The following is a 16983-nucleotide window of genomic DNA, read 5'->3' as shown; positions in this document are numbered from 1 at the left end:
AGTACATTAAAAGAAATTAACCACATTTTGCAGGATCACTTAATCCTTAACACCTCATGTGCATTTTTTTTCCAGTTTTCTCAGTCATTCCAAATGGAGTAGAATTGATCCAAATAGCTGTTAAAATAATACTCATTTTTCCACTAAATTTTGAGGGGGGGGGAGCACATGGCACTTCAATTTAGGAATACCTGAAAGATGGAGTTGTGGAAGAAGTACATAAAGGTTTTATAATTTTTTTCAGCACTGCCAGGTTATATTTGACCCCAACTATCAACAGAGGGTTAATTACTACTAAATGACTAAAAGTTATTTTTTTAAGGATACTAACAAGTTTATCAAATTCAGTTATCAATGCTGTATTTGGATCAGAAACATATGACCATATTGTCCACATAAAGATTGAGTTTACATTCAGTGTCTCCCATTCTGAAACCTTTAATTTGAAAGTTGTCCCTCAGGACAATAAAAAGGGCAAACAGCACGGTGAGGGATAGAGGGCACCCATCTGTATGTCTATGAAGTCTAACCATGGGATTATGTTAGCTGTTGACTGTCACCATAGCTCTGGAGGTGGCATACTCCACACCAATTGCCCTAGGAAAGCCTGAGCCAAATCCCATCTGTACAAGCACATATTTCAGATACTGCCATCCCTCAAAGGCCTTCTCAACATCCACCAGCAGCATTGCCAGTGGGTGCCTCTGGCACCGTGGGTGAGATTACTTGTCCTGTGGATATTATCCATTAAATTCTGTCCTGGCATAAGTCCTGATTGATCAGAACAGATGTAATAATTGATAATAACATTCAATGCATTTGCTAGAGTTGCAGTAAAAATATTGGAGTCTTGCTTAATCAGCGAGCTGTCTGCCAAAGACTGAGAGTGTCAAGTCTCTATCATCTTTTGGGAGGATCTCTATTCTGGTCTCTGACCATGAGGTCGTGTACTTTCCCCCATTTCATTATGTTACGGAATAAACATCACTGTTTAGGGATTAGGGCAGGTTTACATTTTTTTGTAATAATTCAACAGTAAACCCATCTATGCCAGGTGTTGCCCATTCCAAGGCCACTAATGACCTGTTCTATCTTAGTCTCAGTGATCAGACTATCCAGCCACAGTTTGCTCTTCTTTGTTAACTTAGGGATTTCTAGTTGATTTGTATAATCTTTTACAGAGGACAAGGATGGATTGTCTGATTAGTGGAAGGTTTTATAATATGATGCAATCAGCAAGAAACCTACTAAACTTGCCTCATTGCTCATAATAAGCCTGTTTAGTGTAAAGCAGGAGTGGGCAAACTTTTCAGGGTGCGGGTACATTGGCCCCTAAGGAAATCTTCCAAGGGCTGAAAGGGGCTGGTGGTGAGTGGAGCAGTGGTGGGCAGGCCCAGGACTGACAGACGGACATATGCACACATCCATTTAAGATCAGAATTGTTGCGGCAGGGGGAAAGGTTAGAACTTCTCCCCCAGAGCAATCCTAATCAGGATCCTGGGGCAGGGCAGGGAGAAGAGGTCCCTCCCTAGTGACCCTGATCGCTGTTTCCACACCGCTAATAAGCGAGGAAACAGTGATGTGTTCCCCTACAGCCCAGTTTGATAGCTGAATAGCTGGGCTATGTATGACCTGCAGAGAGAATGGCCAAGGCTGTGGACTGCACAGAGAGAGTTGCCCATGTATGGCATAAAGCAAATCTTTCTGTGCCTTATTTGTTTCCAATAGCTAATTTCCCCCTTTGCTTGTATGAACAGTTTGAGCACTCTAACTGCATTTGACTTCTTATATTTGTCTTCCAAAGCAACTACTTCAGCCTGGCCCTAACATTTTCTCTTTCTCTTTTCTTTACAGAGGCTACTTAAATAAACCAGCCACTTGCCAGAATATCTCTCTTCACACCCCCAATGATAATTTGAGACAGACCTCTGGGAAAGAAACTGATAGTCCCTTTTTCTGTTTATGGAAGTGCTGAAGCCAGAGGCTTGAATCAGGATTACAGATTGTTTTTTTAATCACACCAGATGTGTTAACTGGCTCACCTTATGCCAGTATATTTCTTATCAGCAACAGTTACACTGTAAATGACCACTGTTAATAATGTGATTGCTATCATCTGTCCCCTTCTGCACTGAATTTCCTTCTGGCCTCACTGTTTACAATTCTCCTCTCCACCTCCATCATATGTAGTGTATAATAACCCTGAAAGTCTCCATAATATTCCATGCATCTGACGAAGCAGACTGTAGTCCACAACAGCTCATGCCAAAATAAATGTGTTAGTCTTTAAGGTGCCACAAGACTTTGCTGTTTAGGGATTTGAGTACTTACTCAAAGGCCTCACCTAAAATCTACACATACAGCAGAACACTTTTATGTCGCTCTTTGAGCCATTAGAAATTGTAATAAATTAAAACTAAGTGGTGGTTGTAGATAAAGAAGTTATCATTCTAGGACCTTTTAAGTTACTTGGTCATTTAATTTTTTTTTAATTATTCTAAAACCAGGGCTGCATTAAATTTAGGTCCATCCTTACCCTGAAGTTACAGAATCGGGAAAGGGTCCTAAAGTATTTTCAACCAATCCTGACACAAAGGCAAGAATATTCTTCTCCTTTCCCAGCCTCTCCAAGAACAAGCCACACAGCGTGTACCACAAGCAGACAGCAGGCACAATCCGGGGGGTGTAAAGAGCAATAGCTCCAGATGACTTGGTCAAGTAAGGAAAGCCACAACCATAAAGGAAGGATAAGAAATCTCCAGAGTACTAAGCCAAATCCCAAATATTATGGTCAGCATACACAATACCCATCTATCAGTAATCCCAAAATGTTATTGGGTAAATAATGATGCCACTTAATACCTTTCTCCAGTTGTGGCAGAGAAAAGTGGAGGGAGAAGAGATCCTGCATTGTCTGTTTTATTGTTTATTGTATTTTAATGTATTAAGGATTTTTAAAGAATTGGATGCTGTAAGCCAGCCTAGAAAAAGCCACCCTTTCTTGTAGACCCCAATGGAACACACCTAAGGCAACTGAACAGAAATCACAAAATGTTCTTTATAAACATAACCAGTTAAGTCTTAAAATATCTTGGGATTTTAAATCTAAATAAGTTCCTCATGCCCCAGTGTAGAGTCACCATTTCTGGTTCCCTCAGTCTTCTTTGCTCATTATCATACATTACGCTGCCATTTTCTCAAATATCTCAGGACGCCACTATCATGAACTCTCTCCAACTACATTTTTCTAATTTAAACCATACATTCCTCTATTTCCTACTCCCAGACAAGTTATTTTCTGTAGTTATTCCTCTTGCTGTGGTTTGCACTTGTTCCAATTTGAACTCATCCTCCTTGAGTATAGGCGATAATCCAAACTGGATATGGTATCGTCAATACTATCAGAGATTACTTCCATTCCCCTAACATAAATATCCCCACTCAGAACATCCAATAATTGCATTCACTTTCCTGGCAGTTGACTGTAATTTAGCAGTTCATAGTCATCTTGTAGTTGCCCAGCACACCTCAAACTCTTTCCTCCTCTGCCTTTTCTTGCTGATAAAGCCTCCGATAACAAAATCCTTATTTCTCTAATCCTCAGTTGTTGTTGTTAATATTATTAGTATTTCTATGCCGGCTCTCTATACCAATCAAGGTGGTTTAGAAAAGGTCCAAAACAGTAAAAACATAGTCAGGTAAAAATACAGTAAAACAGTAAAAACAAATTTTAAAATGATAACAATTTAAAAAGCCAAGTTAAAAAGATGCATCTTGACCCCCTTCCTGAATGCAGAAAGAGGGGTGATCAGTCACAACTTCAAAGGCAGTGCATCTGAGAGTTTGAGAGTAACACAAGAGAAAGCCCTTTCCCACATGCCTGACAAGCAGGCCTCTGTAAGCAAGGGCATCTTCAAAAGGGCCTCTCCTGCTGACCTTAATAACCAAGCAAATTTATACTGAGATTGGCATCCCTCAGACAGCCAGGCCCTAAGTCATTTGGAGCTTTAAAGGTTAACATCCACACCTCGAATTGAGTCCAGAAAACTAGAACCAGTGAATACTGGTGCAGATCTTTCAGTACTGGAGTGATCATATTACCATGCAGTGGTTAGCAGCCTACCTGCCACATTTTGCACCTACTGAAGCTTCCAGACACTCTTCAAGGGTAGCCACGTAGAGTACATTGCAATAGTCTAACCGTGATGTAACGAAGGCATGGATAACTGTTGCCAGACGCATGACCTTATGCCATGTACTACCGTATTTCATTCAGTTTGCATTATTTCAATTCATAAGCTCAACCAATTTGACAGGCATGCTGCCCACTTTGTATTAAAATATCCCCAACGCTTGTCATCTGTGAATTTCATCAACGTACAGCACTACCACAAGGCCACTAGTATAACATAACAGTCAAGAGCTGAGGTTTTCAGTTCAAATCTAGCTTCTGCCACAAACTCACTGGGTAGCCTTAAGCAAGCCAGTGTCTCAGCCTCATTCCCACAGCTGCCATACGAGAACATTTCTAACAGGGTTGCTTTCTAACCTCTAATAGAATAGCCATTCTATTATTGACCTAGAACACGCAAAGCATGTGGGGCATCTAGAAAATAGGTTTTATAAAACAGTAGTAGTACTAACAATACTATCTGCTACCACAGCTAGAAAACATAATAAAATAATAGTATGGCTACCTACAATTTTTGTGTAACAACAGTACTGAAATTGAGTATGATAGGCCTTGGGACTGAATCCTAAGAAACTTTGCTAACATGTTCACAGGAATTTGAAGACTGACGTTTAGTAAAGCCCTTTGTAAGTGCCTTACTTCTCCTTCTATACAAGTTGATGATCATTTTCACTTTGAGTAATCCTATGTACGAAAATCCAAAGAGCCAATCTACTGCATTGTTGACATCTAGGAAACAAGTTATCAGCTTAATATAGCATGATCCATGCTTTGTTGCTGTTCAGTCGTGTCCAACTCTTCGTGACCCCATGGACCATAGCACGCCAGGCCTTCCTGTCCTCCACTCTCTCCCAGAGTGTGCTCAAGTCCATATTCATTGTATCAGTGATGCTATCTAGCCATCTCATCCTCTGCTGTCCCCTTCTTCTTTTGCCTTCAGTCTTTCCCAGCATCAGGGTCTTTTCCAGGGAGTTTTCTCTTCGCATTAGCTGGCCAAAATATTTGAGCTTCAGCTTCAGTATCTGTCCTTCCAATGAGCACTCAGGGTTGATTTCCTTTAGGATGGACTGATTTGACCTCCTTGCAGTCCAGGGCACTCGTAAGAGTCTTCTCCAGCACCACAGTTCGAAAGCATCGATTCTTCGGCGCTCAGCCTTCCTTATAGTCCAGCTCTCACAGCCATACATTACTATTGGGAAAACCATAGCTTTGATTAGACGGACCTTTGTCGGCAAGGTGATGTCTCTGCTTCTTACTATGCTGTCTAGGTTGGCCATAGCTTTCCTCCCAAGGAGCAAGCGTCTTTTAATTTCATGGCTACGGTCACCGTCTGCGGTGATCTTGGAGCCCAAGAAAGTAAAATCTGTCACTGCTTCCATTTCTTCCCCTTTTATATGCCAGGAAGTGATGGGGCCAGATGCCATGATTTCAGTTTTTTTAATGTTGAGTTTCAAACCAGCTTTTGCACTCTCCACTTTCACCCTCAACAAGAGGCTCTTTAGATCCTCTTTGCTTTCTGTCATTAGGGTGGTATCGTCTGTGTGTCTGAGGTTGTTGATAATTCTCCCGGCAATCTTAATTCCGACCTCTGATTCATCCAACCCAGCATTTCTCATGATGTACTCTGCATATAAATTAAATAAGCAGGGTGACAATATACAGCCTTGTCGTACTCCTTTCCCAATTTGGAACCAATCGGTTGTTCCATGTCTGGTTCTTACTGTTGCTTCTTGGCCCTCGTACAGGTTTCTCAGGAGACAGGTAAGGTGGTCTGGTACTCCCATCTCTTTAAGAATTTGCCACAGTTTGTTGTGATCCACACAATCAAAGGCTTTAGCATAGTCAATGAAGCAGAACGAGACGTTTTTCTGGAATTCTCTTGCTTTGTCCATGATCCAGCCAATGTTGGCGATTTGATCTCTAGTTCCTCTGCCTCTTCAAAACCCAGCTTGTACTTCCGGTAGTTCTCAGTTCACATACTGCTGAAGCCTAGCTTGTAGGATTTTGAGCATCACCTTGCTGGCATGTGAAATGAGTGCAATTGTACGGTAGTTTGAACACTCTTTGGCATTGCCCTTCTTTGGAATTGGAAGGTAAACTGACCTTTTCCAGTCTTGTGGCCACTGCTGAATGTTCCAAATTTGTTGGCATATTGAGTGCAGCACTTTAACAGCATCATCTTTTAGGATCTTAAATAGCTCAGCTGGAATACTGTCATCTCCGCTAGCTTTGTTGTTAGTAATGCTTCCTAAGGCCCACTTGACTTCACTCTCGAGGATGTCCGGCTCAAGTTCAGTGACCGCACTATCATGGCTATCAGGGACATTCAGATCTTTCCTGTATAGTTCTTCTGTGTATTCTTTCCACCTCTTCTTAATCTCATCTGCTTCTGTTAGGTCCCTGCCTTCTTTGTCCTTGATCATGCCCGTCTTTGCACAAAACGTTCCCCTGAGATCTCCGATTTTCTTGAAGAGATCTCTAGTCTTTCCCATTCTGTTGTTTTCCTTGATTTCTTTGCATTGTTCATTTAAGAAGGCCTTCTTGTCTCTCCTTGCTTAGCAAATTTATATTAACATATGCTTTGCTATTTTCTTCTATATCTTTTAATTGTTTTAACTAGTCTGTATTCTAGGGGTACTGCATGATCTAGTTAGGGCCAGAGCCATGTAATGAGGAAACCATGTGTGTGTATTCACATATCTACCCTACTCAAGTGGAGGTGGGAAGGGTGTCTAATTTTTACAACAACATGTGCATGTTGAGGAGATAAGTAAAATCCTCCCCCACAGCTGCCTCACTCACCATGTTCTGTTTCAGGCACACACACACACACACCCCGGCTGGCTCAATTCCAGTACTGGAGCACACTCCGGTACTGGAGTACTTGTGCTCCACAAGTACAATACAAATACAAAATACAAGTGCTTATGACAATGCCCCTTTTGATATAACCAATTGGACCCTCACCCATCTTTATACATGAATGGAGCAGAGAAGTGAGCAAATGTAGCTGGTCCCATCATATTTAGTTTGGCCCGTACTGTTTATCTCTAAATGATGCACAAATGTACTTACATTTTTGTGGTTTACACATTTCATGAGAACAAGCTCTCTGTAGGCTCGTTTGGCATGAGTCTGGTTCTGAAATGGCCGACTTAGCTTCTTGATTGCAACATTTCTTTCAAGGATAGCATCATAGGCTGCACTGTAAATAAAAGTGAACTGCCATAACCAGATTTATGCAACAATTTACAAGAAAGCTAAAGCCTAGAGTCAGATAGGCTACAAGCACAGAATCAGTCAAGAGTTTGAATAAGGAGCATGGCACTTCACACATCCCAATATCATGGAATGTTTATGAAAAGTGAAAGGCTCTATCACAGAATATCAGCACACTGTGCAGCTTCTCTGAAGGAAAAGATTATCTCAAGGAATGCCTCCTCTTCTATGAGCTGTAAAAGAGAGGCCCTGCTCATGGAGGATAAAGCTATCAATGGCTACTAGTCCTGATTGCTATACACTTTCTCCAGTATCAGAAGCAGTATGCCTATGTGCACCAGTTGCTGGGAAACATGGGCAGGTCGGTGCTTTGCACTCATGTCCCACTTGTGGGTTTCCCGTGAGCAGCTGGTTGGCCAATGTGTGAACAGAATGCTGGACTAGATGGACCTTGGTCTGATCCAGTATGGCTCTTCTTACGTTATTATATTCACTTCAGTTTATTTCAGGAGTTCCATATTCTAGTGATACAAACCTGGCATCTACTAGGAGCAAATACTTTTTGATAGTCATCCGAACAATGAGGAATCTGAACACCTCGGGAGGTGTGCTCAGTTCATCACTGCCTGCTGATTGCAAATTGAAAAAAACTTCTATTTCATCTAACTTTTGAGCCATTATCAGAACTGCTGCTTCAATTATTTTAATTCTAGTTGTTAACTTTATTGGGGAGGGGGTTAAATTATGTTGGGTTGTTGTTTTTTACTGCAGCTCCATTTTGTAGATGTATACATTGCTTTTCAAATTATATTATAAAGTTCCATTTGGATGGGGGGTGGGGGAGTGGGCAAGGAGAATCATATAGGGTCTAGCCACATAAGAGGCTACACATGAATGGCAACAAGAGGAGACAGAGGTATGAGTATTGAGTAAGCAGGGCAGTAGAGCCCTGTGAATTTGGGACCCATGAGACAAGGCAGCCAGAAGAAGGGGACAGGCAAAGTGGGGTCTTATGAAGGAATGAACAGAGGAAGAGTTTAAATTCTGTATGCCCTCTGATCGGCCTGGAGAGGTAGAGGCAGACTGGCTGTAAGCCCTCCCTCTCTATCCCAAAGGAATAGTACTTGCCACATCCTCATTTGTGGCATCATTATCTCTGGGATGGCTGGGCTGCTATATTTTCTGTGGTGCAGCCTGTTAAACCTGCCACAGAGGAAGGCTGTAGAGGAAGGAGGAAGGAGTTGGAGCCGAGATGTTCTGCTGACTGGAGCATATAAGGTGGTGGTCTGGGACATGCTAAACTATCTGCAATGATTGGCCAAGAAAATGGCACCATGAACTAACATGCCCTCTTCTCCTTCCAGCTGGCTTCCTTTTGTGCCAAGGAGAAGGGATTGAGGGATAAGTCTCTCTCCACTCTGCTCTCCCATTGGAAGAGCTGGTTTTGGTTTTTTTAAACACTGGGCTCTCACAAACAGGAGCCCTGCCAGAGCCAGCCAGGCTGCAAGGAAGGCAATAAGTCATCTGTAGTTGGCAGGAGACCGATCCTCCTTCTAAAGTAAGATCAGGAGACTACCTTCCCAGCCTCAGAGGAGGGGCCTATCCCCACGCTAGCTGTTGTCCTCTACTCCAGAAAGAGTCTATGAGCAGAAAGTAAGGGAAGAAAAGGGAAGCAAGAGTGAGGTTATGGATTCTGAGACAGGGTTAAAATATCTATCTATAGGCTGCAGCTCTATAAAACCCAGTATCTATGTATTTGTGAAAAAGCAGCTTTACTTCTTATTATGTTTGTATACGGTATACTTAATTTAGTAAAGAAAAATTCCTGGGCCCATCCTCCAATTGATCACACTGGTATATTGGCTAGAAGAGTGATTTATGTGCTGTCAGTCCCCATCTCAAATCTCACTGGGTGTGAATTTATGCTGTGAGTTTAACCATTGGGTGGTTTAAGTAACTCATCTGCTTGGCTACAAAAATACTACTAACCTACCTTACAGTAGTGTTAGCATTACAGACAGACAATGTATTTCTTATCTCACTCCCTTTTCTTCCTTTTCTTGTTGAACATCATGGTGGTTTATATTACTTAGTAACTGTCATTATTGATTTCTTTTTTTCTTTGGGCCACCTATCTGTTCTGCTGGAGAAAAAATTAACAGCCTCAGGATGAGTTCATTTGCTTTACTAAAAAGCAACCGTCGAAGGCTGCTAGTTATACTGGAGGAACCGAGGGTGGGTTGCTTAACTCTTTTCCCTCCTGTTTTTTGTCTACTCACAATCCCTCTCCTCATTGCTTTCCCACACGTGTTGAAAAAGGCAGAAGGGTTAAGGAGCCCTTCTTGCTTTTCAGATTTCTTTTTAACTGAACTCATCATTACAAGGCTGCATAATGTGCTGCATAATGTCTAGTTGGCCCAAGCCTCACTCTAGATTTTGTTTCAACTGTCACATAAGTGGGAACAGTCCATGTATGAAATGCTACCAAGCCAACCCAGGAATAATCCTCAAACACAGTCATGTGGCCATACCTGAAGGAAGAACTATGAATTCTGAGACACTCACCCTTGTACCAGTGCAAACTATTCTGTAATCTGAACTTTGCACCACAACACTTGATGCTCCTTTAAAAACATAATCCTCACATTTTATAAGGTACACTTTTCATTGGTTTAGGGCAGAAATTTGCTCCTATTTTCATGGACAGGATTGAATGTGGTATTGCTGCAATCCCAATCCTGTACCTGCCTCACCAACTTCCTAGTGACATCTGACCTATGCAAAGCCAGTTCTAATTACACAGTTCTAATATTTATGTATTACATTTCTATACTACCCAATAGCCAAAGCTCTTTGGGTGGTTCACAACAATTTCATTTCCTTTTTACCCTGCACTGTAACCCGCAGTGCTGGACTAATATATACAAAGAAAGGGTATAGCTAGAAGTTCACTTCCACCCATACAAGGCTGGTCATGTAGTATATGAGGAATATGCCAGCTTCAGTTTTGTCTATATTCCCATTTTAAGTAAAATGGGATTTCATCACTGAGTTATGTTTAAAGAGGAAAAGCCTTACCATACTATGCCCTGAGCACCTGAACCAATAGGTTTTAAGTTCTGGTATCTTTTGAGTACAGTGAAAGTAGAATCTCCAATCTCTACACTGTAGAAGTTGTTTTCACGCTTGCTTCTGCTCATGATGCCGTTAGTTGAACAGCTTAATCTAAAAGACATGAACCTGCAAACACATAGAAGAAAACATTACCCTCTTATAAAACCCCAAATCCAAGTCTGAAAACTGCACATGAACCTTTCTGCATTTTCTCCCAGCTACATCCCTACAGAAATGGTGGGAGTGTTTAGAGAGGAAGGGAATGCTACCAACATGTACCTCCCTGTCCCACAAACTCTAAGTAACGGAGATTCAACAATATTAAAAACAGGAACCAAAGAAAAAATTTAGCTTCTCTTTCCAAGTACCATGTCTCTTTGGGCAGCTTTCTCCCGTTTTGTTTCCACAGCGCGTGCGCGCTCTCTCTCTCTCTCGCTCTCTCTCTCACATACACACACACACACCATAATATTTATGAAACACATTAAAAGAGATTTCTAAACAATGTACAAAAATATAGTAGATATTAATAATTAAACACTGCATGCTATTACTGTATACAGAAGACAAAATTACAATCCTGGGAATGCTTTTTGGAAAAAGTATGTTTTCAGTAGGCGCTGAAAACCAAAGGAGTAGGTGCTTGTCTAATTTATAGGGACAAGGAGTTCCAGAGAGCTATCAGGACTAGGATACTAAAGGCCCTATTCCAGGCTGATAAGCACAGCAACCGAAGAACCAGACAGGGGGTCAGGCAATCTCTTAAGCATCCTGGTCCTGAGCTGTTTAGGGTTTTGTAAACAAGTATCACAACCTTAAACCTGGTCTGATAGCATACAGACAGCCAGTGCAGTTCCCTCAACATAGATGTAACATGTTGGCTATATGTTGCTCCCGTTGCCAGCTTGGCTGCAGTATTCTGTACCAACTGCAGCTTCCAGACCAACGTAAGGGCAGCCCCCTGTAAAGCGCATTGCAGTAATCCAATTTTAAGGTTACCAATACATGGACGACTGCGGTCAAGCTAACCCTGTCCAGGAATGGCTGTAACTGTCTAACCCAGCAGAACTGGTAAAAGGCACACTTAGCCATAGAAGACATTTGTTCCTTCAGTAATCATGCTGGGTCAATAAGCACCCCCAGACTATGCACCTACTTGTAGAGATGGGCAAGTCCCCTGCATTTTGTGCTCTAGTCCAGTATTGTTTCCAAAACTAGAAAGCCAGGGGCCTCTGAAAGTTAACAAGCAATACATGAAGGCAATAGCCTTTCCTTGCTTCTCAGCATTGTCTACTTGGAGGTACACTGCCTTCAAAGTCTTGTAATAAACTAGTGAAACAATAAATCTTTGACTAACTGCCTCTGCACATGCCAGTTCTATGGCTATCCTCCATGAATTTGCTTAGGGTCTCCCTCCAAAATGTTCTGAAGACTACTGCAAAAAAATTAGCTTCTTTGAAGTTTCCCCATCTTCCTTCAGAAGTCATTTTACAGCTTTCCCTCCTAACAGTCCTACTATCTCTTTAGCTCAATTCCTACTTCTAACATATTTTAAAAAATAGTTTTCCTTCAGTCTACTGTATAAGGCCAAGAGTAGATAGGATCAGGTTCAAGAGTTCTAGAATGAGCACCTCTTCAGACACCATAATTCTGCAGACTTTGCACACTGAATCTAAACATACTGACTTGGAAGTTAACCCTATTGGAATCAATGAAACTATTAGCTACAGGTGGTTTTATGGGTTTGTCTTTTAATTACAGTGGCCCTACATTGTTAGATTTAGCTACGAAAGAACATCTGTGGAAAACTTCAAGGCTGATTAATGAATAAGCACAGACATTCAGCACACTTGCTGAGGGTTTGGGGTAAGTGGCTGAATCACAGCAGGGAGGGGTTACAAAGATGAAAGACATTGGAAAGCACTTGGCACAACCCATGGAAATGTTTTGGACTGTGTAGTACTGAAATTCTGCATGAACTTTGGAGATCAACATATAGGAAAGGAAAGGTTCCTCCTGTGCAAGCACCGGGTCATTACTGACCCCTAGAGGGACGCCTGCTTATGCTGGCGTTTTCATGGCAGACTATAGCAGGGTGGTTTGCCATTGCCTTCTCCAGTCGTGACTACCTTTCCCCCAGCAAGCTGGGTACTCATTTTACTGACCTTGGAAGGATGGAAGGCTGAGTCGACCTGAGCCAGCTACCTGGGACCCAGCTTCCGCTGGGATCGAACTCAGGTCGCAGGGAGAGTTTCAGTTGCAATACTGCCGCCTACCACTCTGCGCCACAGGAGGCTCTAGATCAGAGCTTTCCAAACTGTGTGCCGCGACACATTAGTGTGCTGGCAGCAGTGTGTAGGTGTGTTGCACAAAATGCAGAAAATTGTGCGGAAGGGCACCGCGGAGCTCCCTTACTCACGTTTGCTTCCCTTGGCCCCTCCCATGGAACTTCCTAAAGCAGCTAATGTTAAAGCAGCTAAGGCTTAGCTGCTTTAACATTAGCTGCTTTAGGATCATGTGATGTCTTGACGTAGGACGCACGTGATTGGTGGTGTTGGAGCAGTACGGCGAGGTAGAGGCGTGGGGCGAAGAGAGGGGAGGGCGTGGGGCGAGGAGAGGGGACGGGAGGCACCGCCCTGGGAGCAGAGCTTGGCTGATGGTGGCGCGGAGAAGTGGAAGCGGCCACCAGCCCTGCAAGATTTTGAGCACGCCCTTCGCGGACTTCTGCACAGCGCTCCTGTGCAGCCAGGCCAGAGTAGCGCGCGGGTGGAAACGCCGCCTGGGACTGGGACTGCACCAAGCGGGCCGTCCACCATCTTGGCCAGTCGGAACAGAGCTCAGTGGAGGCCAGAAGCCTCAGAATCAGCGTGCTCCCAATCACCCAGGTGAGCGCAGCTGCAGGCTGTCACCCAGTCAACTCACCTGCTGCTGGCTGAAGGGAGGCCACCCTCCCAAACCCAATGTGGCAAACAGCAAGCCACCCACCACATGGCACTTATGATTTGATTTCTGCCATTTATTTTTATTTTTACTCTGCTGTAATTGTTGATTAACCACCCACTGACAGTGTACCACCGAAGAGTGCTGGAACTGGACTCTGGACATAGGCATTGCAAATATTTACAGCAATATAGCCTTGTAGTGAGACATATATATTTACACCATTTTTGTTGGACTTTTGCTTCTCTACTTCATGTGTTTTTGCAGCTGAGCTCCTACCTGGGCCTATGTGTCCTAATATGTATTGTAAATACTTTAGTTTTGTTTATTTTTCACATTTTCTTGTACATATTTACATACTGTTACTCATAAATGACAACAATGTATGTTATTATCTTACAAATCATATATTTAAAAAAATATAAATGAAAGGTTTTCATGAGATATGTTCTATCCCCATACATTACGTTATTACAATTTATGTATGTGCCCGTATCTCTTATAACAGGTTAGTTTAACCCCCGGTTTGCTAGTAAAACTGAATTACCGTGTCACGAAATGATGCATGTCTAAAAAGCGTATCACCAACATGAAAAGTTTGGAAAGCTCTGCTCTAGATCAACATATAACCACAGTCTTATTGCTTCTTCTATATGCCATGTCAGTTGAGCACTGCAAACTCCCATCTTTTCTCATGGAGAGAAAACAGCTAAAAAGAGGAATCAGCATGAAAAACTCTGAAGCCTTGAGATGTCAGTTCAGAAACATTCAGTATTACAAATTCTGGTAACACACCCATCTTCAAAAAATGTAAAGCTGCCATCTTGACTTCTGGGGTATGACCTATAAAAAGTAAGCTACAATCTTATGTGCACTGTCCAGGGAGTAAGTTCTATTAAACACAGTGAGTCTTACATCTGAACAAACATGCACATGATCAGGCTGTTAGTGTGACTTCTTTCTGCCTTTCTCCATGCTTATCCCACAGGATATGTTTACTCAGAAGACCCAAGGAACTCAGGGTCCTTACTGAATTGCCAGTACGGTCTTGTGGCACTTTGAAAACTGACAGATTTATTGTGGCACAAGCTTTCGCGGACCAGGGACCACAGTGTCAAATACATGACGTGTCATCCTTGTTGCAAGCATATACAGATACACATAGATAAAAGGGGGGAGCATGACAATGGAACAAAAAGCCATGAAATATTAGAGGTACAGAAGGTCTCTACTATTTCTACACGTTCTATGTACACACCTGAGCTTTGAAAAGAAATGTCAAATACCTTCTGTACCTCTTGTATTTTATGGCTTTTGGGCTCCACTACCTATATATGTGTGAGTAGATGCCAATACAGTATAGTGGTTAGACTGAGTTATTAGGCCAGGATTGGGAAGATCCAGGTTTGAATCCCCCCTCAGCCACAAAGTTTTCTGGATGACCTTGGAGCCAACAACTCTTAGCTTAACCTACTTCATAGTATTGTTATAAGGATACAAATAAGACGGGGTGGGGATGAGGAAAGACAAATAGGCATAACTGCCACTGACAATACCACATACACTTCACGAAGTTGGCACTAGCCCACGAAATCTTTTCTGCCATAATATATCGGTTAGTCTTTCAGTCGCAGCAAAAGTATTTGCTGCTAATGGCTTACCACACCCCCTCTCGAACGGGGCACCCAAAGGAGAAGCAAAGAAGTGGCAATCCAGATTGAATGCTCCGGATTCCTACGGCGGGGGGGGAGCGACAAATCTTCAACCGGCATTTCACTACGATTCCCACAAGCGTACCTTTATCGCCTCCAAAGAAAGAAAAACCGAGAGGCAGCCTCCACTCTCAAGGAGGCCTTGTCCGAGTCACCGGATCTCTCCCGCCCTCTCCCCGGTCGGAGGCGAAGGTGCCGCGCCAAGCCTGGGCCTGAGCCCGCTGAGGAGCGGAACAGCTGCCTCATTCCTGTGGCCGTTCTGAGGATGGTGCCGCTCGGTCCCGGCCCGCGCGCACCGGCCGGCCCTCCCTCCCGGCCAGGAACGGGGTGGTCGGGCAAGTAGGCCTCGCCTCAGTCCCGGCGCTCGCTCACCTCGCGGGTGGCCCAACCCGAGCCGGGGCCGCCGCCGCCGCCGCCGCGCCTGCGAGTCTCCCTGCCTGGGCCGCGGAGGAGAGAAGGGGCGTGCTCGCGCACAGCGCTTCCTGCCTCGCGCTGCTGGCGAGCCGCGGCAGCTTCCGCCTCCGCTTATCGATGCTACGCGTGTCCGCCTCCGCCGCCCCGCCCAGAGCGCTGAAATACTTTCGTGACAATCACTGGTGGTGACGACGACAACAGCAGCAATAATAATAATAATAATAATACTACACATTTATACAACACCTTTACTTGGAAGTAAGGGCCGGGGGCTCGACACTGCTGCTTTTATTTTGAAAGAAAAGAACCTGGATGAGAATAAGATATTAGACAGTAAATAGCAACCTCGCTTCCTTTTCACTGCCCCTTCAGCAGAGGCTGGAAAAGAACAAGGAAGAAGAACTCCCCAGCCAGGAAGCCTCTCACCCCATCTCACCCCATCCCATTCTGGGGTGGACAGGGAAGCATGCAAGGAGAAGGCAGTGGCTGCTTTTACCTACCTACCTACCTCTCTCTCACTCACCCTTTCTGGGCACCACAGCAGGGAGGATTGTGCCCACAGTGCAGACTAGAGAGAAAGTGCGAGCAGAAAACTGCCGGCTCTCTCGCCCATCATCTCCCTATGCAGGACTCCCTATGACCAGCTGCATCCAATTTTGCAGTCTTCAGCACATATGTCATCAGATTGTTGTCGGTCATCGCTCTAAATTCTGCACCATATAAAAATGCATGAAATTTATCTCAAGCGGCCCACTCACTTTGAGGCAAGAAATTCTAATTTATGAACTGGACAATTGCGTTCACTAGAATTCAGTCCTCTGCTGTGATAAGCAATGACTCAAGGTTTTTCATTCTGTATCTGGTACAGGGCAGGTCCTAAGAACTCGTGCAGGGATGAGTTTCAATTTTAAAGTCTCAAAAGCATTTTGACCATTTTCATCCCATCTACCAGCAAGGGTTTGTCTTCCATCCCATTTGCTCCCTCTTCCAGCCCTAGCAAGAAGGGAATTCAAAGGTTTTTCAGTAAGAGAATACCTGTCTACAAACCTCCAGTAATATCCAGCAACTCCTAAAAATCTGCACAATTCTTTCTTTTATAGTAGTTGGCACTGGCCACGTTGTAATAGCATAAGTTTTCTCTTTATGTGGGTGAATTCCATCTTGAGAAATCACATGTCCCAAATATTTTACAGAAGTTTGAAACAGTTTACACTGAAGGTGCCAACTTCAATCCATATTCTTGTAGTCGTTTCAGAACTTTCAAGAGACACTCTTCATGTTCCGCATGGGTGGCTGAGAGAATAATCAGATCATTTAAAAATGCTACTGTCTCAGTTAGATGCATGCCATGCATGTCATGTTGTATCATCCTCTGGAAGGTAGCTGGGGCA

The 16983-nt window shown here is 43.4% G+C and overlaps 1 protein-coding gene across 12 annotated transcripts in view; it reads right to left on the bottom strand.

The window, feature by feature from the left end:
• Positions 1-15672, bottom strand: part of MAPK8 (mitogen-activated protein kinase 8) — a 57037-nt gene extending 41365 nt beyond the window's left edge. For 4 of the 12 annotated variants that reach the window (XM_084845109.1, XM_084845101.1, XM_084845108.1 and 1 more), the window contains exons 1-3: positions 15551-15672; positions 10491-10652; positions 7269-7398 (exon numbers count right to left, since the gene is read on the bottom strand). In XM_084845109.1, the coding sequence (XP_084701235.1) occupies positions 7269-7398; positions 10491-10648 (288 nt within the window). In that variant the 5' untranslated portion in view covers positions 10649-10652; positions 15551-15672. Of the gene's footprint in view, positions 1-7268; positions 7399-10490; positions 10653-14013; positions 14176-15263 lie in introns of those variants that run through there. The other 8 variants (XM_084845103.1, XM_084845110.1, XM_084845102.1 and 5 more) reach the window with 3 other exon arrangements.
• Between the last annotated feature and the right edge of the window lie 1311 nt (positions 15673-16983).

Source organism: Heloderma suspectum, chromosome 3 (assembly GCF_057233095.1).
Source record: "Heloderma suspectum isolate Gila_16-S chromosome 3, 16-S_ref, whole genome shotgun sequence".
NCBI lineage: Eukaryota > Metazoa > Chordata > Lepidosauria > Squamata > Helodermatidae > Heloderma > Heloderma suspectum.
The sequence above is the reverse complement of the archived record's forward strand: the minus strand, read 5'-3'. Positions and strand labels throughout refer to the sequence as shown.